The sequence below is a fragment of the Pomacea canaliculata genome, linkage group LG13, assembly GCF_003073045.1.
Source record: "Pomacea canaliculata isolate SZHN2017 linkage group LG13, ASM307304v1, whole genome shotgun sequence".
Classification (NCBI taxonomy): Eukaryota; Metazoa; Mollusca; class Gastropoda; order Architaenioglossa; family Ampullariidae; genus Pomacea; species Pomacea canaliculata.
In genome coordinates, this window is record NC_037602.1 from 19074821 (window position 1) to 19092619 (window position 17799).

The 17799-nt window shown below is 44.6% G+C and overlaps 1 protein-coding gene across 2 annotated transcripts in view; it reads left to right on the forward strand.

The window, feature by feature from the left end:
- Nucleotides 1–58: 58 nt before the first annotated feature.
- LOC112554679 (microtubule-associated protein futsch-like) overlaps nt 59–17799 on the forward strand; it is a 38064-nt gene continuing 20323 nt past the window's right edge. The window contains exon 1 of one of the 2 annotated variants that reach the window (XM_025222620.1): nt 59–241. In XM_025222620.1, the coding sequence (XP_025078405.1) occupies nt 109–241 (133 nt within the window). In that variant the 5' untranslated portion in view covers nt 59–108. The remainder of the gene's footprint in view (nt 242–17799) is intronic. The other variant, XM_025222621.1, reaches the window with a different exon arrangement.

The following is a 17799-nucleotide window of genomic DNA, read 5'->3' on the forward strand; positions in this document are numbered from 1 at the left end:
GTGGATACGGATGCATGTATCCAATGAAAACGGGTGTAACGAATGGTTGAGCGAGAGGTTGACTGGAGCAGAAGACATCGCTGGCAAGAACTCATACATTGAGAGAGAATGGCGTCCGAAGGAGCTACCGTTCTCGATGATGTTGCCGGTGCTGTTCAGCCCAAGGCTGCAGTACTACTAATTATTGGCGAACCATTCTCAGAGGAACAGAAGACTTTGATCCTTGCAGAGGTTACCAAAGGTAGGAATCAAACTTTTTCCCGTTTAAAAATGATTAATTGATGTTTGTTAAATGCGGTTTGGACCGGCGAGGGTGTAACTGGGTGACTAATTCAAACGCCGTCTGCAGAAATGAAATAGCATTGACAGCCTAAGTATGTAGTTTTAAGAACACTGGATTCAAGAAAGTTATAAACTACTGAATATATTCTTTCCATTTGGTTTTCGAGTTCTTGGTATCTTTTCCCTAATTGCTGTTCAGGGATTGCAAGATCGTGCTTTGCCAAGTTTGTTCACCCCTTGCAAACCTTTTTTGGACGCAGATTGCTTACGCACCGCTCTCATCAGAAAGCGAAATCGGGCTTAAGAACAATATCTTGAGATTTTGCGTCATAATTTTAGCACTTTTTTTAACACTTAGCTGCCGTAGGAGAAAGTGCAGACTGCGATTAGCATAATTTATTCCAGACTGCAAAAATAATGTGGCAGCGCTAAAACTTGTAAGCAGTCAATTCGAGAACAGTGATCAGAGTTTCTAATAAATATTTTGCTTTAAAGAGTATTTTAGACTCCTTGACATGATGATATAATATCTTTGTTAGATAGAATTTATGATCTTCTTTATGGCTGCCGTTTTGCGCACAACGGGTAAGAAAGAACATCTTTGTTGAAAGGAAAAGTAGCAGCCGACAAGCTCAAACTCGAAAGTCAAAAACGACCTTTCAGTTGTACCTTCTTGTGCATTTAATTAAGCATCTTCCTTCTGAAAGTTTTTTATAATTAACTGTTAAAAATGTTCACATGCGTATTTGCTGTTAAGCCTACTTAGGGGTGTAATCCTCAGCCTCAAAGTATCCCGATGTGTATGATTCAGAAGATAGGAATCCATATGGGTTATCCCAGATTGTTGTTGAGATTTGTACAGAACTGTGGCCATTAGGCGCGAGTGTCATCTGAATTCTATTGAAAAGATGCAGCTTATGATGATGCAAATGGACAGAGATCTTTGTTTTGGAATGATATTAAATGAAATGATAAAAGGTTGTGCCATCATATTGTGCATCTTCAAGACCGGTGCATCAGTTGCAGGGGAAGGTGCATGAGTTGCAGGGGAAGATGCATCAAAACAGATATTGACCTAATTGAGGAACAGTTTTTTTTCTTTATTCCCGAGATTACAACATTGAATATTTGTAGTATGGAAAGTCTGGATTTTGTTTAACACATCTCAGTCATATATATGAGAAATATATGCAATTTATAAAACACCAGTATTGCATTCAGGCATGGTTTTGACAAGATCGGTTAAATTAAGAGAGTAAGATGTGCTCCCATCTCCTGACCTTGTTTTAATAGATTAAGGTATTAAAGGCCATCTGCAGTTGCCTAAAGAACCTGTCATAACTCAGTGATGTACTTTATAATCAGGTAATGGGTATCCACACAAGCCTATACCATGTCTTTCTGCCATATTTTATTGCTCAAAGCTTGCATTTACTATTTAATCATACAAACTCCTCTCAACCATCAGCAGACAAGCCCAGGGTGTTTGGAATCTGCAACAGTGCTTGCACCCTCATGCTGTTATTAACTCCATGTGCCTCCCCTTCTCCTTCCTACAGGGTGCTCCTACATAGGGTGCCATTCTGGCAGAAGCAGAGAAAGAAAGCCTGAGATTTGGGTCAGCAACTAGCGGGTGCTAGAGACTTTCAACTGGAGCAGATTTTTTTTCTCACTAGCCATCCTGCTGAGGAGAAATCTGCTTTGTTTCTAGACCATAGTAAATTTTTGATGTGAAATATTGTGCTTGACCAGTTTAAGAAAACAAAGAAAGAAAAAGAACGGAGGAAAAGGATGAACTATTTTTCAGCCTCAACAAACTTTTTTTAAATACACTTTCTTTTGGTAACTATTGTTATTGTTATAAGTAGAATGTTTTTATGAATTCCAGGAAACATGAACATGGCAACGGCCTTGTCAGCTTTGCAGTCAGTTCATTGAATTTTTATTGTTTGCAACATTTGTCCAGCAGAGTTTAGAACCTTCTCAGGATAGCAGTATGAAGAAAAAAAAATTGCTTTTTGGGATGAGTCATTCGCTACATGTGGGGAATTCTACATTGTTGGAGCAAAACCCACAGCATAGTTTTCGTAGTTTGGAACTTACAGGCCTAAATGCACAGCATCACTGCCTGCATATATCATTCTTGACTGATCTTGGAAGTGCCAGACATGTCAAAGATCACAGAGGCTGAGGAAAGGAGCAAGGTAGGCAGACAGACGACAAAATATCGCTGCAGTCGATTAAGAAGGACGAGAGTGGGCTTCGCTGTGCATTAGGTATCATTTTCAAATGACTTACATCTGTAGCATCAGGGAGGGGACAACACACACAGACCATTCTACATAGGTGAAAACTGGGCAGCCTGGTGTCTGTGGGATGTGTGTGTTGGGGAAGTTGACTCACACCACTGAGGTAGAAGAATTGTGCCTGTCTGAAAAGGTTAGCAAGGACACTAGACGCTGAAAAGAAGCCATTGATTTTTTTTTTCCCCCTGTGCTTTGAACAAGATGCCGCCATCGATCACAGCAGCCATAGAACTCTAATAGGAATATGTGTCTGCTCGCTTTGCGCCCCTCCACTAAACCCTCCAACCCACACACCACCGCTTGCAAAACCTTGATGGTCCTCTTTTAAGTACCCCATGTCATCACTTCCAAAATCTAAATTCTGTGAAGGTTGGAAATGTTTGACTCATTTATCTCAATGACCTGTCGCATTTTATTTGTTACTGTCATGACTTTCATGGTGGCAGTAGATGAGCGTCCACATCTTACTGTACGCAGTCATTTGTGTATGTGAATAAGACAGCTGTGCACAAAGCTTGTTTACCACCAAGCCAATGCACCATTCCTATAGCCTGCATATTTATATTTTAGGAAGCATAAATAGCCTGTCCATTGTACCTGAGACACAGCTGTTGTGATTTGTGCTTGTATAAGAAGTACATAACATTGACTAAGATTTTTCACATACCGCTTTGAATTTCACAGTTTGTTGGATTTTTAAATGGATGAACAAATCTCACTGCTTTTTCATTGGAAATGTTTGCTTCATGACTATATCCATCGGTGGCAAGAATGATTCGATTGGAAGTGTTGAAAACATCTGGTGCCACCCAGACTTGGCATCAGGCCCAGTGCTTGAGGTTAGAGAGACCTCAGCCAGACAGGATTGGCATATTCCTTTCAACTCTTGGAAGCTATTGATTCGGTCCTTTTTCTTCTCTTACAGTTGCTGTCTGTGGGTGTGTAGTGATTACTTAGAATGTCATGCTGATTTTGTTTTATACTTTGAAAACCATTATCATGTCATATGATGTACTTTTGTTCTTTTCATTTTCATTGGCTCACATTTGAGTAGCTCTGACGTCATGTTATGTGTTATACCTATCCTTTGATTTCTTTTCTACTTGCTACTCATGGAAGTCTGAGAAGCAGGAAGTTTGCGCTGCCATCATATAAATTTTGCCGTTATTATTGCACTTTAGCCTTGAGGTGTTCTCTAAATCAGCATTCAGTCTGCTAGTAAATGTTGCTTTGAGTAAAAGCGGTGTTTTTGTAAGGTGTAAGATGTGATTTAAAACTGTGGAACCAGATTCAAATAACAAATGCACAGAATGTGAGGTTAATGGGCATAATGGGCGTTGTATGAAAAAGAGGTATGAATGATTGTCAAACCTAGCTGTAGGGTTTTTCAGCTGAGGTGTTAATCAGAATATCTGATTTATTTTTGCATGTTGCACTTATGCACTAGGGTATGAGGTTGGTATTGTTAGAAATTTGTAGTAGATAATTCATAAAGAGGTGTGTGCAGTCAGGAGCAGTGTACCCTTATTTGAGGCAGACAACATACCTTGATAGTCACAACTGAAGGCTGTGAGGACAGTGCCACTCGGTACAGCCATAACTATTTCAGATACATTTGGTTACAAAATTTTTTTTAGAGTATGGGTTTAGTTTATTACAAAATACTAATTCCTCATTTCTGAGCAAATAAGCATTCCTTTGTTGATGAATTACAAGTCTTCAAGCATCCCGTATGTGCAGGAAGGAGTCAGATTGGTGAAAAAGTATATCATGAATGTGTTACAATATCTAGCTACAGTCAGCTGGTAAGCTAACCACATTCCACATTCCCCTTATACTTGTTTGACAATTTTTGGCACATGAATGAGAACGCCAGGTATGAAGGAAGGCATGTATCTCACCAATGGAAGATGGATTCTTAATGCTGACTGGCAGTCATTTTAAACAAAATGCACACAAATGGGTCTTTAATAAAAGGTAGTGATAACTCTACTTCAGTGCATCCAAACAAAAGTGTTTAGTGTAAGCTGTTTCATAAGGGTTTCAGGGTTTCCCCTTGCCGCCAAAGCCAATCTGTACAGCTTGTTAGCATGGGGGACAAGTGTCAGCACGACAGTTGTTGATAACTGCTGATGGAAAGGAGTGGCGAGACAAGGTGCGATTTCATGTGTATAGGTCAAAGTTGACGGTGGGCATGGTGTTGAAAGCTCAGTAGCAGGAAATAAGGCGGGTCGATCTGCAGGGTCATGCATCGAGGGGGAGGAGGGATACTCTTTCAGTTTCAGGCATTTCATTTCACTTGCGTAATTAACAGGGGGATAAAAAGGCTTTGTGCGTATTTTATCAAAGGCTGGCCGGTCGCCAACTTCGTGTCCTCCAGGAGGGAGTCATGTGTCAGCCCTCCTCGGCATCATCTCGGTTGCAGTAGTAGACTTGCCATGCAAGATGGATGCTTAATCCATTACATCAGAAAGAGGTGGCTTGCCATCTAAATGAAGTCTGTCGTCCATTGTCACGCGCATACTCCGTTGGGACTGTACAACGGACAAGTACCAGCACACACCCTCCCTGCCGTTCCTTGATGTTACGAGTGGCGTGACGTGGACACGGAGCAAAGGTGTTTGGCCGACGTAGGTACAAGTTGGTGAAGATTGCAAAAGGACTGTCCATTCTTGTCCAACATTTGCGCCGTTTTTAGTTTACCCCTTCCTACCTCCCACACATCGTTACCATTTTCACAAAGCTCATCGGCAGAAGGCCGGTCCATATCATATGCAAATGGCAGAAACACAAAGGCGCACGCCCGACAGCTGTTTCCAGTTTCTTGGGTCCGTATCTCGAGAACAGGTTAATCATCCTGTCCAACGTAGAATGCAGCACTCGAATCTCAGACATTTTTTTATGTACAAAATAACAAAATCCAGTTTGAACCGATGTTTCTATAGCTTCTCTGCTCTCTCTAAACCCCACATTTTTGTGGGAAATCAGAATAGTGAATGTAAATATCTTTATACACATACATATGAAAAACCTAAAGATACTTCAGTTTGATATTGTTTAGCTGTAGAGTATTGTAAGCGTCGGTGACAATATATTTCTATTGATTTTGTTTGAAGCCTTGCCCGTTTGAATGCAGTGCCGACATCTGGATGGATGGCGGGCATCTCCTTGTGGATGTTTAATGACGCCTAGAGACTTGCACGATTTCTTTCCATCTGCTGCCACACACAGCATGGCGGCCACCTTTGTCTGATGCAGATTTTGTCATCTTGTGCCAAGGAAGCAGCCCTCGGGCTTTTCGTAATCTTGTGCTACTTGGAGAAGCGTGATAGTTCTCTATCTAGCCCGATGCTCCGCTGTTGGTTACCATCAAATTCGCGACCAAACGAGGCAAGGATACAATGGCTGCTCCTAGCCCATGTCTGGGCTCTAAGAGGGTGTCAAGCTTTGAAGTCATTAAAAACTACCATGACACTTCGACTTACTGTGTCATGGGTTGCCTTCATTACTTGCCACAATCTTTACCCCTGATGTCAAAAACAACGCGTTTGTGGCTGGTACTACACCGCTGCGCACCCACCCATTATAGACCACCACATAATCCACCTCTGTTGTAGATTATTTATCTTTTAATAGACGTGGGTCCACCAGATGGAAGGCTTGTTAGTGACACTTGAGTTTGGAAGTAGTTAACAAAACTATTTTCGCGTTAACTATTCCCTTCTCAAGTCAGGCACTACCATTTGAACATGGTGCTCTGGCAGTATGACTGTTAGCAGAGGGGATTATTTGAATTCACTGTTTGTCGCTCTGACGTGGATTTTTATTCAGTCTGTTTCTGCATGTGTCATCTTCACCTTCGCCCACTTGTGAATTCTCCTCCCCCTCCCCACCAGCCTCCATCATTGAAGTTCGATGTACACTGAGTCACGAGTCAAGATGTCATTGCATCAAGAGAGACAAAATCACAACGTCAATGCCAGACGAGTATTTCTCAGAATATTTCTTATCGGGGTGACATTCTCGGGTGTCGTGCAGGTTGCTGTTGATGACGCAGACCATTACTGCTCTCGGGTCGTTCCGCCAGTCATGCTTAATGCCTTCGAACCGGGATCTTTCTGCTTACTCATCAGATAAATCGGATTTCAATTTTTTTTTTTTTTAACCTCGGTTGAGACTAAATGCCACGTCTGCCCAAGCATATACCGACAGAAGGGTAAGCTGAGGGCGCGCAGACACACAAAGATCAGTCTTGAAATTCGTCCGCCTTCTCGCCCAGTCCTTGTCCGTTGAGTGGTTTTCATCATATCGCATTATCACAATGTGATCCATGTAGTAGACTGTATATTTGTTGCCTTCGTCATATTGTATTTTAAGTTGGGGAGATCGAGTCCAGTGTTAAGAAAGATGATCGACAACATGACCAGCAAATATTCGAGTCAGTAATGTTTTCCAGTGTTTAAATCAGTTGTCATTATCCTAGCCCCAAACTCCTCTCCATAAACACTTAGCTGATATCGGTCTCGGAACGTCTGTTCAAATGTCAGTCGCCCGCCACGAATTTTACCAGAAATGAGGTTGTTGTAACATAGTGTGTAGATGGGGCGCCTGTGGCCGCGAACGTGGGGACTGCATCTCGGTTATCGCCACTGCTTCTGGTGAACTTGTGATGTGCTCCCCCACCAACACCCCCAGCTCTCGATAATTGCCGCCTTGTTGCAGTCAAATGGTACATTCCATCGCTCAGCGAGAAGCAGTGTAATTCCATGCAATAGATCCTGACTGGGCCAATTGAAAGGATTGGTCCCACTTCCTCTATGTTCCCCTCGCCCCCAGCCTTCCCCGTCTTTCCCCAGGCTCCGTCCTCAACACAATTTACTGCGTCGCCGTGCATCTGTTAAGCGCATTTCTAGTCTAGTTGCTGCTTCTAAATATGTAGTTTGCCGTCTCTCTCTCACACACACAGACACTAAAATAATTGCTAATTAGAAAATTCACATACTTGCATGCCTTCTGGGCATTCAGCTCAACATTTTGACTGCTGTGTGCCCGCGCTTGCTTACCTGTGCATGCGCACGCAGGAAGGTGATGAATAAGTAAAGGACGACAGTACGTCCGTCTTCAGTGAGTCACATAATGAAGACAAAGGTAAAAATAAAGCATTTCTCATTTCGGGTGTTAAGGTGATTCTACAGGAGGGTCGGGTCAGGTCGATAGCAGATAACGGTGAGATACTGGTGAATCATCACCTTGGGCTTTTTTAGACAACGATATGTAGCGCCGTGACCGGCGAGGGGAGCTTGCTCCTCACTTTTTGCGTCGTATCTTGTACGCTGGTGTGTGTGAGGTGGGGGAGGCATTGGTAGGCCATCGTGTGTGAGAGAACACTGGCAGGAGAAATGTCCAGAGAGGGAATTACCAAAGTTTGGTCGTCGTGGACATTCGTGTAAATCCTGAGAGGTGAAGTGCGTTAAAACTGGCGATAATTCTCAGGTGAACGAATCTATGAAAGCATATAGCGAGATTTGAACACTAGGTGATGAGTCATGTCCGTGGGTGACTCAGTGTAAGTCGCTTGACAATAACGTGAGAGTAGGTTGAGGTGATCACCACTAACCTGGGTGAGCACTTAGTCATCCGTCTGTCCCTGCGGGCGGCCATCTGTCAGTAAATCGTTAAGGCTGTCTGCTGCAAAACAACTGTCGTAAGTCTGTCTGGAATGTGCCCTCGTGGCGATGCAGTTGAAGGCCAAGTTGCATGTAACTTTAGTTTGTTCACCTCAAGCCTCGACAGTGATCACGCTAGCACGTGCGACCACGTTCAAAGAAGCGAACATTTTTGTCGTTCGCTGCATAACAGTGTGACAGAACGGTACTGATAAGGGTGCCGACACTCCCATTTCCTCCGCCTCGGATTTTCAGAGGGAAGATTCCCACGTCAATGTGACTTTCAAGTTACTTTAAAACATCTCGAAAGGTATCACTGTAATTTCAAGAAATAAAGTAATTAAAAATAAACTGTTCTCGCTTATCTAATAAAAAAATTGCGAAGGTGTTTCGTGCAAAAATAATCAGGAAAGTGCTGATCGTTCATAAGCTTCTTTGTGGGTAAATGGAAGAGATTGGTTGATAAATTAGTCGTTTTTGCACCCTTCCCTCACCACCCCTAGTCATCCTTGAATCTTTCCCCCCAGCAGCTATTCTCCAACAGGCTGAAACTGATTAATCTTCTTGACACTGTTCGAATAAATCGATATTATTTTGATTTTTGTTTCTCTACCAGCAGCATGGTAGAGCAAGGTATCTCTTGCCTTGTCAAATAGATACTTGTTCATTTCTTGCCGAAGACGGTGCAGTTGCCTTTAATTTTCTTTTTCATGACCTTAACATCAACTCTTCAGGTCATCGCGTGTAGATCTGCCCAGCTAGGAAGCTGCTTGACGATTATTCAGCTGTTTCACAATCCATAAGCTAGTCTTCTATTCCACTGATTTCAAAGACCAGTTGAATCAGTATGGCCAGATTGAGGCTGGACGGATTTTGCAACGTTCGTAGTCAGTCCTCAGGGTCAAATCCTTTCAGTCCCTGGCATAAAAATAGTTTCGAGGATTTTTTAAGAGTTCCTTCCATTTGCACAAAGCGCCTCGTTTTCGACCAAAAAAAAAATGTGGGTGCTGGGGACTGCATCACGGGGAGAGGAGGGTGAGTGAGATGCGTGCGAAGCTGTGCCCAGCGCAAGATGCTCCTTTCCTGGTCACTCGACACCGTATGACCTCACACTGGACTCGTGCGTGTCACTGCCCTAGTCCCATCAACAGGTTCTTGTATGCCTCTGGGGCTGAATGAGGAGATCGTGTTTGTTGTTGTCGTTTACTTAGGGGGATGGGTGGCTTGCATGTGGCGGGGGGGGGGACTTTTTCTTGGGGGAGGTGTGGTGAGCAAATGAGCGGAGGGAGAGGACGTGTGATGTTTAGCTTTGAGAGGGGTTTATTTTTTTAGGAAAGGAGAAAGAAAAAGATAAAAGGCCAGTGAGTGGGAAATTCCTGTTTTACAGGAAAAGAGCTTTTTTTTAAATCTTACTATGTGTTTTAAGATGTAAAGACATGAAATCCAGAGTGACAGAATCGCCATGATATATGTCCAGGCTTGGGTTCCACGTTGTTGAGAGGAAAGCAGCTGAACTATGGGTGGCGAGAATTTTTACTGACTGCTAATTGGCAGCTATCTCCGTTCTTTATGCAGGCACACACGCTCGCTGACATGCCCAAACAGAACTCTATTGTGGATGGGAAGCCGGGTATGCACTATGTTTGTAAACAGGTATTGTGCAGTCAGATACAAGCGTCCCTAACGCAGATTAAATCCTGTTTGGTAACAGGCGCGTTTGCAAGTCCGTCTGTCCAAAAGACGAGTTAAGTGATGACAACAACCACCCATAAAGCAGGCCACTTGTAGAGGTCGTGATGTTCGTACTTGTCCTGTGATTCTCCGAACTGGTAGATTGTAAGCTAGTTACTTAAACATTTCCTTTACCCTCTACTCGCCCATTCCCTCCATCCCCATCCATAGTCATCTAAGCAAATTACCCCACCGCCAACTTCACCTGGGATGCCTCTGTTGTGAGAAGAGATGCCTTATTCGCACAAACGGAGGCTAGACAGTGAGGAGACAAGAGAGTCCATAGCTGTCCTTTCTGTTTGCACATACGTGCAAACGCAAGTGTATATCTCCACTGAGTGCTACTTGATGTCACAGTTGCGCGCAGCGTCTCCATCGTGGGGTCTGGTGGGGTCAAGGTTAGCGGGGCAGCGTGTTGTGAATTAATTCAGTTTCGAGAGTTTTCGTGTTCCGGGGAGGAGTTGTAGTGGGGGGGGGGGGAGTTGTGGGGCTGGAGAACTGCAGAGCGGGCTTGGAGGGAGCTTGGAAACTACTGAGCTCGCCAGGAAACATTCATCACCACGTAGGTCCATGCACGCGAAGAGAGTTTATCTTGTCCCTACGGGCCTCATCTTGGCTCGCTCCACGATGCGGGTCTCGTTACGGCATCGATTTTACAATTTGGATGGACGCGGGACAAGGTTTCCATGGTGATTAGAACACCTGCACTTACCTCGGTCTTTTGCTTTTGTTCGCCAGATCACCGAGGAACGGACAATGCGTGCCATGGGTAGTCTATAATGATCAGTAGTGGCCGTAGTAGTAGTAGAGTTTGAGGCAGCCGTGTGCATTACAGTCAGCGATGTTTATCTGAGTTCAGTTGTTATCAGCAATAACTGCTGATTATTAATAGTCCATAAGGAAGTTGTCTCACTTGTCCTGCCTTTCCTTGTTATTCACGCAAGAACAACAGGAGAGAGGTGATGGCGTAGCATTTCTGTCAGTATGCTTAGTCAGGCTTCCGTCTTATCTGGTCTCATTAACTACCGATGGTATTCAAATAGCCATGTTTTTCCGGCTACATTGTTTAAAACGCCAGACTATCGCAGTTAGTGTTGTGGCTTACATTTTTATCATCCCATTTTGCTTTTTTTTTTTGGTTGCTGCGTATAATATAAGAACTGTGAGGCTGTCGATGAACTTGGCAACAGTAATTAAAGAGATGCTGGCTGGGGGGTCCTTTTTGTTCACCATTGAATGGTAATGCTTGGAGTGTACTTATCGGAAGGTGGAGATGGAAGAGTATCTTTGGTCTGTGTGGCATATTGTCTGCGGGTTTATTATCTACATGGATGCCACTGACCGCCAGGACCAAGCGGTTTGGAGGGAGGACAGGCGGCGTATAAAATCTCCGCTGTCTGTGTGTTCAGTGCACTTGTGCACCAAAACCAGGTGCGCTCCAGGTGGTCCATTCGAGGTTTGCCCGGCCTGTGGCTTGAAAACTATTGTGCTTACCGAAATAATGGTAGATGTCTTTATAAGTTGGTTAATGACACATTATTGTTAAAAAGCTCTCATCCTGGGTAATTTTCCACTGCTGCGACTGATATTCAAAGCAGCCGCAGACGCATTTTTCTGTATTTTATTTAATAATTACTGTCTTGCTGAAATGAAGCTACAATTTTGAGGTTCACGTGCAGTTTGTCGATAACATCAATCTATGTTGCTTGTTGTGCAGTATTTGCTTTCCATGTTCTGTTTGTGTGTGTGGCAGGGAGGATTGTATGCATCCTTGTCATTTTCTGTATAAGCGCTGCTTGTGTTTGCTGGTTATCTACATCATGGTTAAGCGTGTTGAGCCTTGACTGGAATGACAGTCTTTGAAGGAGCTTCTTCATCACCATGATCATGGAAGTTAAACTTCGGTGGAATGAGAGAGGGCTGACCTTTACTTACCACGTGCCGAGTTCTAGGTGTAGTGAACTACATCATGTAGCTGCTTACCTTTTCTACCAATTCAGTTTAGTCATAACTAAAATAAGCGTGCTAGTACAGTTAGCAGTGACCAGATATCTCAGTCTGTTGTATACCAAAGAGCCTTCTGCTGCCAGTCATAGATAAATATATTTCGGATGCCAAACCAACATGCTAGAAGTTTTTAATCTGCATTATCCGTCAGGAATGCTGAGTAGCTTTTCCCTGAACGCATCCATACATGACAGGTTTGTTTTTTTTTTTTCTAAGGAGATTGGGTTTTCCCACTGGCAGATGTGTAAAGAAAATAATGCACGGCCGGCAGCCGCAGGCGCGTTTTTCTTTCTTTTCTTTAATAACTAGTGTCTTGCTGATACAAAGCTACAATTTGAGGTTCGCGTGCAGTTTGTCGATATTCGGTGATGCGCGAGAGAAATGCTCGCCGGCGTGTTGGGCGTTACAAAAAGTCTGGCTACACATCTTCTGGGGAAAGTCCCTCGATATTTGCAGCCCCCAGAGCACACAACTCGGGTGCCTTCATTAATCCGCAGTCCTTTGGAGGAATTTCCATTGCGCCCACAAACTAAAGAGCAGTCAAGGTAACAGAAGAATTCTAATCAAAACCATACAACCGTCGTGCTCAGCAGCCCTTGCTATCTGTAGTAGCGGCCCGAGTTCGAAGTTAAATTATAACCTTTAAGCCTTTTGCAAAAAAAGAAAAAGAAAGAAAACAAAAATTCTGCGCGGTGCGCCCTTTCCAGCGAAGGGAGATGATGTGCAGCTCGCCTAGGTTTTTGGAGGGTCTTTGCTTCTCTTCCATTGCCCTTCCGTCTTTGCCATCTCTCACGTCACCGGGTCTGCGGGTAAGAGCAGATAACTTCTCATCTCCGCTCCCTTGTACCCTCCCAACTTTTCCCCATCCACTCGCTCGACCCACTTAAAAAATGGAGGGTGGGTAGGTGGGCAGCAAAGGGAACTACAATGCAGGTTTAAAAAAATGCTTTCCTACCTGGGCCAGACGGCACACAGCTTTGCAGATGTCTGTATCCCAGACCAAACATGGGTGGAGGTGGAGGGTGGGGAGGGATTTGAGGTCTGCAAGCACCTGGGGAAAGATATAGTACTTGGCGAAAGCAAGGCGTGAAAGAAATAGGAGAAGAAGGTAAAGAGGGAAAAGGAATCAGCCAGCTGGGTACTTGTGTGTGTGTGTGGAGGGGGAGCTTCCTCCCTGGTGTGTGAGGCCAGACTTCTCTCCATTTGCAGTATACGTAAGGGCAGAGCACAGGCTGCGAGTAATAAATGATTTTATTGAGACTACATGTTGATGGGTTCGTTTTCACTTTGGAAGAAACGGGCTGCTGTAATGTATCCAAACACCTACTTTGTTTGGAATATCCGTACACGAACACGCATGCAGTAAAGTTACAAAAACGGACACACACCCCACACACACTCAAGAGTGCCAGAGAGAACATGAGTAAATGGGCAAACGCGAATGAATGGATGTAATATTTTGCAGCCTTCATTACCACGCTTTACGTTTAGTTCGTGCAGCAGCAGCTGGTGCTGATCAGCGTACTTTTTCTGCAGAACATCTTTTTTAATATTTTGCAGTGTGCTCCTGTCCCAACTCGCTTCCCTGCAGCCCTATAGTAGTTAGATAAGAACGTTAAGCAAGCGCAACGCCTCCCAAGGACATGATGAGAGTAGATACAGCGCCGGGCATTGTGCCTAATGACTTAATAAATGCACGGCGATGTGAAAGTAGTCCATAGTATCGGAAGGATTTTGTATTATTATTGCCTGGGGTTAGTGTGACAGTGAATATTGTGAGACGTTTCTGACAGTAAAATACAGGCCACAACATTTACAGCTCAAACACCCTCCCCACCCCACCCCGCCCTCTACCCCACGCTGCGTGGCTGGACCTTTCGGAGATCAGTTTGATATACCAAGCGGTGGATATAAGCATGCTCCAGGGAAAATAAATTTAGGCACGCGCTCGTGTGTGTGTGAAGGGGTTGGGTATACGCACGTGACGTGCACTGTACGTTGCTGTGGAAGCTCATTTCGCTGTCATGTTCTCGTCAGGCACGACTGGCCGCAGTCTTGCAAGGCCGACCGGGAGGCAAGGTAGATAGTGAGTGAAGACGTCTGTACAGTATTATCTGACCATGGGAGCTGAAAGTATTTCGGGCATGTCGCCCAAGCGCGTGCGTGCGTGACTGAGGACGAAACGCTGGTACTAGCCACGAGTTTGTGCAGCGTGAAACAACACGCTGCTTACCCAGGGAGACAGGATGCCATTTATGGACCCTTTCCAAACAAACGAGTGCCCGTTTTTGTTTGTTGTTTGTTTTGTTTTTTTCTTCTTTTTTTTTCTTTGGGGGGTGGGGTATAACACGTGCCTTTAACAGTACAAATTGTGGAATCAGAGCTTTTTCTTTAGCATATTCTTCTCTTCCCACCTCCTTACTTACAGAATGCCTTATCACTAGAAACAACAAGCAAGCAGGAAACGTCCCGTACATTTGAGGAAGGTGAGTGAGAACCGCGACTGGCGGTTCGTGAGGAAATAAACATGGACAGTGTTTGGTGTGCACTCAGGCCGGCGATGCCCTGGCAAGTTTGAGCAAGTAGACACGCTTTTTCGTCCTTCTGGATTGACTTGCCTCAGCCAGGCTGTTGACAGTCTATAACTGGCCATTGTTTGGAGATCACCTGGGTGCAACCCTTTTCTTCCAGGTAAATTTTAATAATAAAAAAAGGAGTTGGGAGGGAGTGACAGCAGCAAAAGGTGTCTCCTGCCTCCCTGCCCCCAGTCACATCCTATTGTTTCAATCCCTTTTTTTTTTCTCCCTCCCTCCACTCCACTCACTCTTTTAGAGAAAAGGGCTTCGGGGGTTCCTTACTGCGAGGAGGGTTAGGTAGTAAGACAAGCAATGCAGGTTGAATGAAGCCGTGGAAGTCTTTGTTACATGTTACTGTGTAGTCGAGGGGCTGATAACAACAGGCCAGTGGGGTGGGGTGGATGATGCAGCAAAAATGTTGAGCGAGGTTCTTTCCCGGACCCCTGCAAGGAGATGTGATGGATTAACCCGTAGCAAATGCACTATTTGTGTGCCTTGCCTACCCCTTCTGTCGTGGATGTTGATGTAGAGACACTTGAGTGGCATACCCTCGGAACTTTCGAGTATCTAACCCAGCGTGCTTGTCCTGCTCGTACCTGCATCTACATTTTCGTGCGTATTAGCGAGTCTGCTGTTCCATGCACTCTACTGGAACCTTCACGTGTATTACGATGTGTGCACTGTGCTGTTCCATGCATCTTGATGATAGATGTTTCATGTTTTTGGCCCGATCTTAGGATGTACAAGGTGTGTATGCGTAACGTCAAAGTCTGTATCGGCTATTTTTAACTGAAACGATTTTGGAAACAGATTAGCGGGTGGGCCGGCTTCTGTAGATGTTGGCGATGTGTATATAATGATAACGTGCGAGGTGTATTTCGGTGTGAAACGTAGTCCGGCTGGTTTTACTTATGTAATTTTTGACGACGGGTACCGTAGTCCATGATGTACACTGCTCCCCCGACCTTCGTATGCTTCTGGCCCCTTTCATCGCTAGCTAACATTGAGGCCACATTCTTTACTGTGCGGTCCGGTGACGCAACGGTTAGCGCCTGTCACTGGAGGGTTGGCTGTCCTGTGTTCAGACATGCTGTTATTTCTCTGCATGTGGCACCTGTATACAGGGCTGGCGGCCTTTGCCATCATGTAGCCCCTCCTCCTCCTTTACGGGTACGTTTAAAGGGTTGCATCCCTTATCAGGAGGGAACAGACCCTCCTTATATTCGACCCTCTGACCCTGAATTTAATTATTAGATATTGTTAACATTTATGTTACAAGAAAAGGAATAATAAAACCAAGGGGACTAGCTTCTAAGTTACTGCATCGGTGACCTTGACCTGAAACGTTGGGTCTGAAGGAGAGGCGATCCTTTGAGGTTACATTACTCAACGTTCTGTTCCTGTTGCTGGGCATAATGTAATATGAATAGGCAAGTGCTTCACACTGCTAGCAGCTTTTTATTTGCTATACAGTAATAAATAACATCAATGACGCACAGAAGTATTTGGCACAATCCTGTGATTTGAATCTTTTTATCCCCTGACTGTAACTTGCGTGCGCCTGGGTAGATGACATGAGCGCGAGAGGAGTTTGGAGAGTGAAAGTTAAAGTTTAATTGCTCTCTTTGTGGCATCCCGAGACATATTACATATTGTACAGCTCTGACGATCTGTGCGTGATCTTTTCATTCATCAAGCGTATGAAGACTCGCTGCTGGCCGTCTGACTGATAACCACATCTGAAGTCGCACGTCCTGGCTAGATGAGTAATGTGTGTGTTGGGTGACCGACATTGTTATACAATGAGAGGGGGGGGGGTCAGGCGGGGCTGGCGGAGAGTGGCTGCTCGTAGGACGCAGGTCTTAATGGCGTGCAAGAGGGACCCATACGTGCAAGTACTTCCTCCAACACTCGTCTTTAGCGCCAGTGTAGTTACAACTTCCGTGCTACCACACGTTACACGGGGAGGCGCTACCCCCTTCCTCTTACAGCTCTCGGGACAACAAGCCCCTACCGTCGAGCTTAGCCATTCCTGTGTTGCCGTATCTCCCGTTTACACACAAACAAGACGGATGATGACAAGGTCGAACATTTGTTGTGACCCTCAGAAACTACATGAGGAGAGGGGGGGGGGATGAAGGAGGAGCCTCGTCGCTCCGCTGTGGCGTCGTGTGGAGTTCGCTGCTGTGTAACCACTGTTGACTTCCGCTTTGTGTTAGGACCACCCTGACATTCCCCAAGGACCGCGATACCAAAAGGTCATGTCTCCGGCTAATCTTCAGAAGTGAACAGAGCTGTTTCCACGGCTTTTGTCGTCCTTGATGTATGTCGTAAAAACGCCTTGCCTCTACGACTTGTTTCTAATGTCAGTGCTTTGCCCGCCGATCAACAGAAAGAGAATGGCCATGCCAGCATAAAGTTTATTACTGTTTCTTTTTGAATGCTGATGAAAGGCTTCCTATATTTTTTTAATTGCTAGGAGAAAGTCTAGATAGAGGTCACCTAGAACCTATTTGGGTTACTTTTTTTATTTGCACTTCTGATAACATGATAAATGTTACACTATATAGTGATGAAACCAGATGACCTTGACACCGGTGCACTTTAGATAAAGCACACACCTTTGGCTTTGGAGAGTGTTTCTTATAATAATGTAGTTGTAAATTACACTTTGGGGCGGCATAGCACATCTAAGGTAGTCTGGTACAGGAGCTCAGTTCTGTAGACTTGTTTAGCACATGTAGGCAAAATCTGTTGAAAGGTAAGTGGAAAATCGTGTTATCACCACGGGTGTGCGAATTTCTTATCCTGCTCTCTGCTGCAGGGACCACAGAAAGGATATACTGCTCCTCTTAGAGCGGTTAAACAGGATCAGTGATGCTGCTCGTGCATTGTTAACGGTGACCGTGGATTTAAGAGAAATAATGGAACTGAAAGACCGTACTATTAACCTAATGGTTGAGAAGGCCTTGATGTAATGAGAATAATCAGGATTAGTTTTGTTGCATTTGCGTACGGCATTACAGTCTGTGGAATTGGGTTTCCTCCCACCCATCTTGCACATCCACAGTTTTAGGAACCGTGTCTACAGACTACAGACCTTCCTAGGTGTCGAGGTTTGCTTATAGCCCCAGCCGTTAATTTGTTAAAAGGACAGTGCAAGTTGTGGGTGTTGACATTTGGCTTTCTGTGGATTGGTGGGTATGTGGGCAGGCAAATGGATGATGAGGT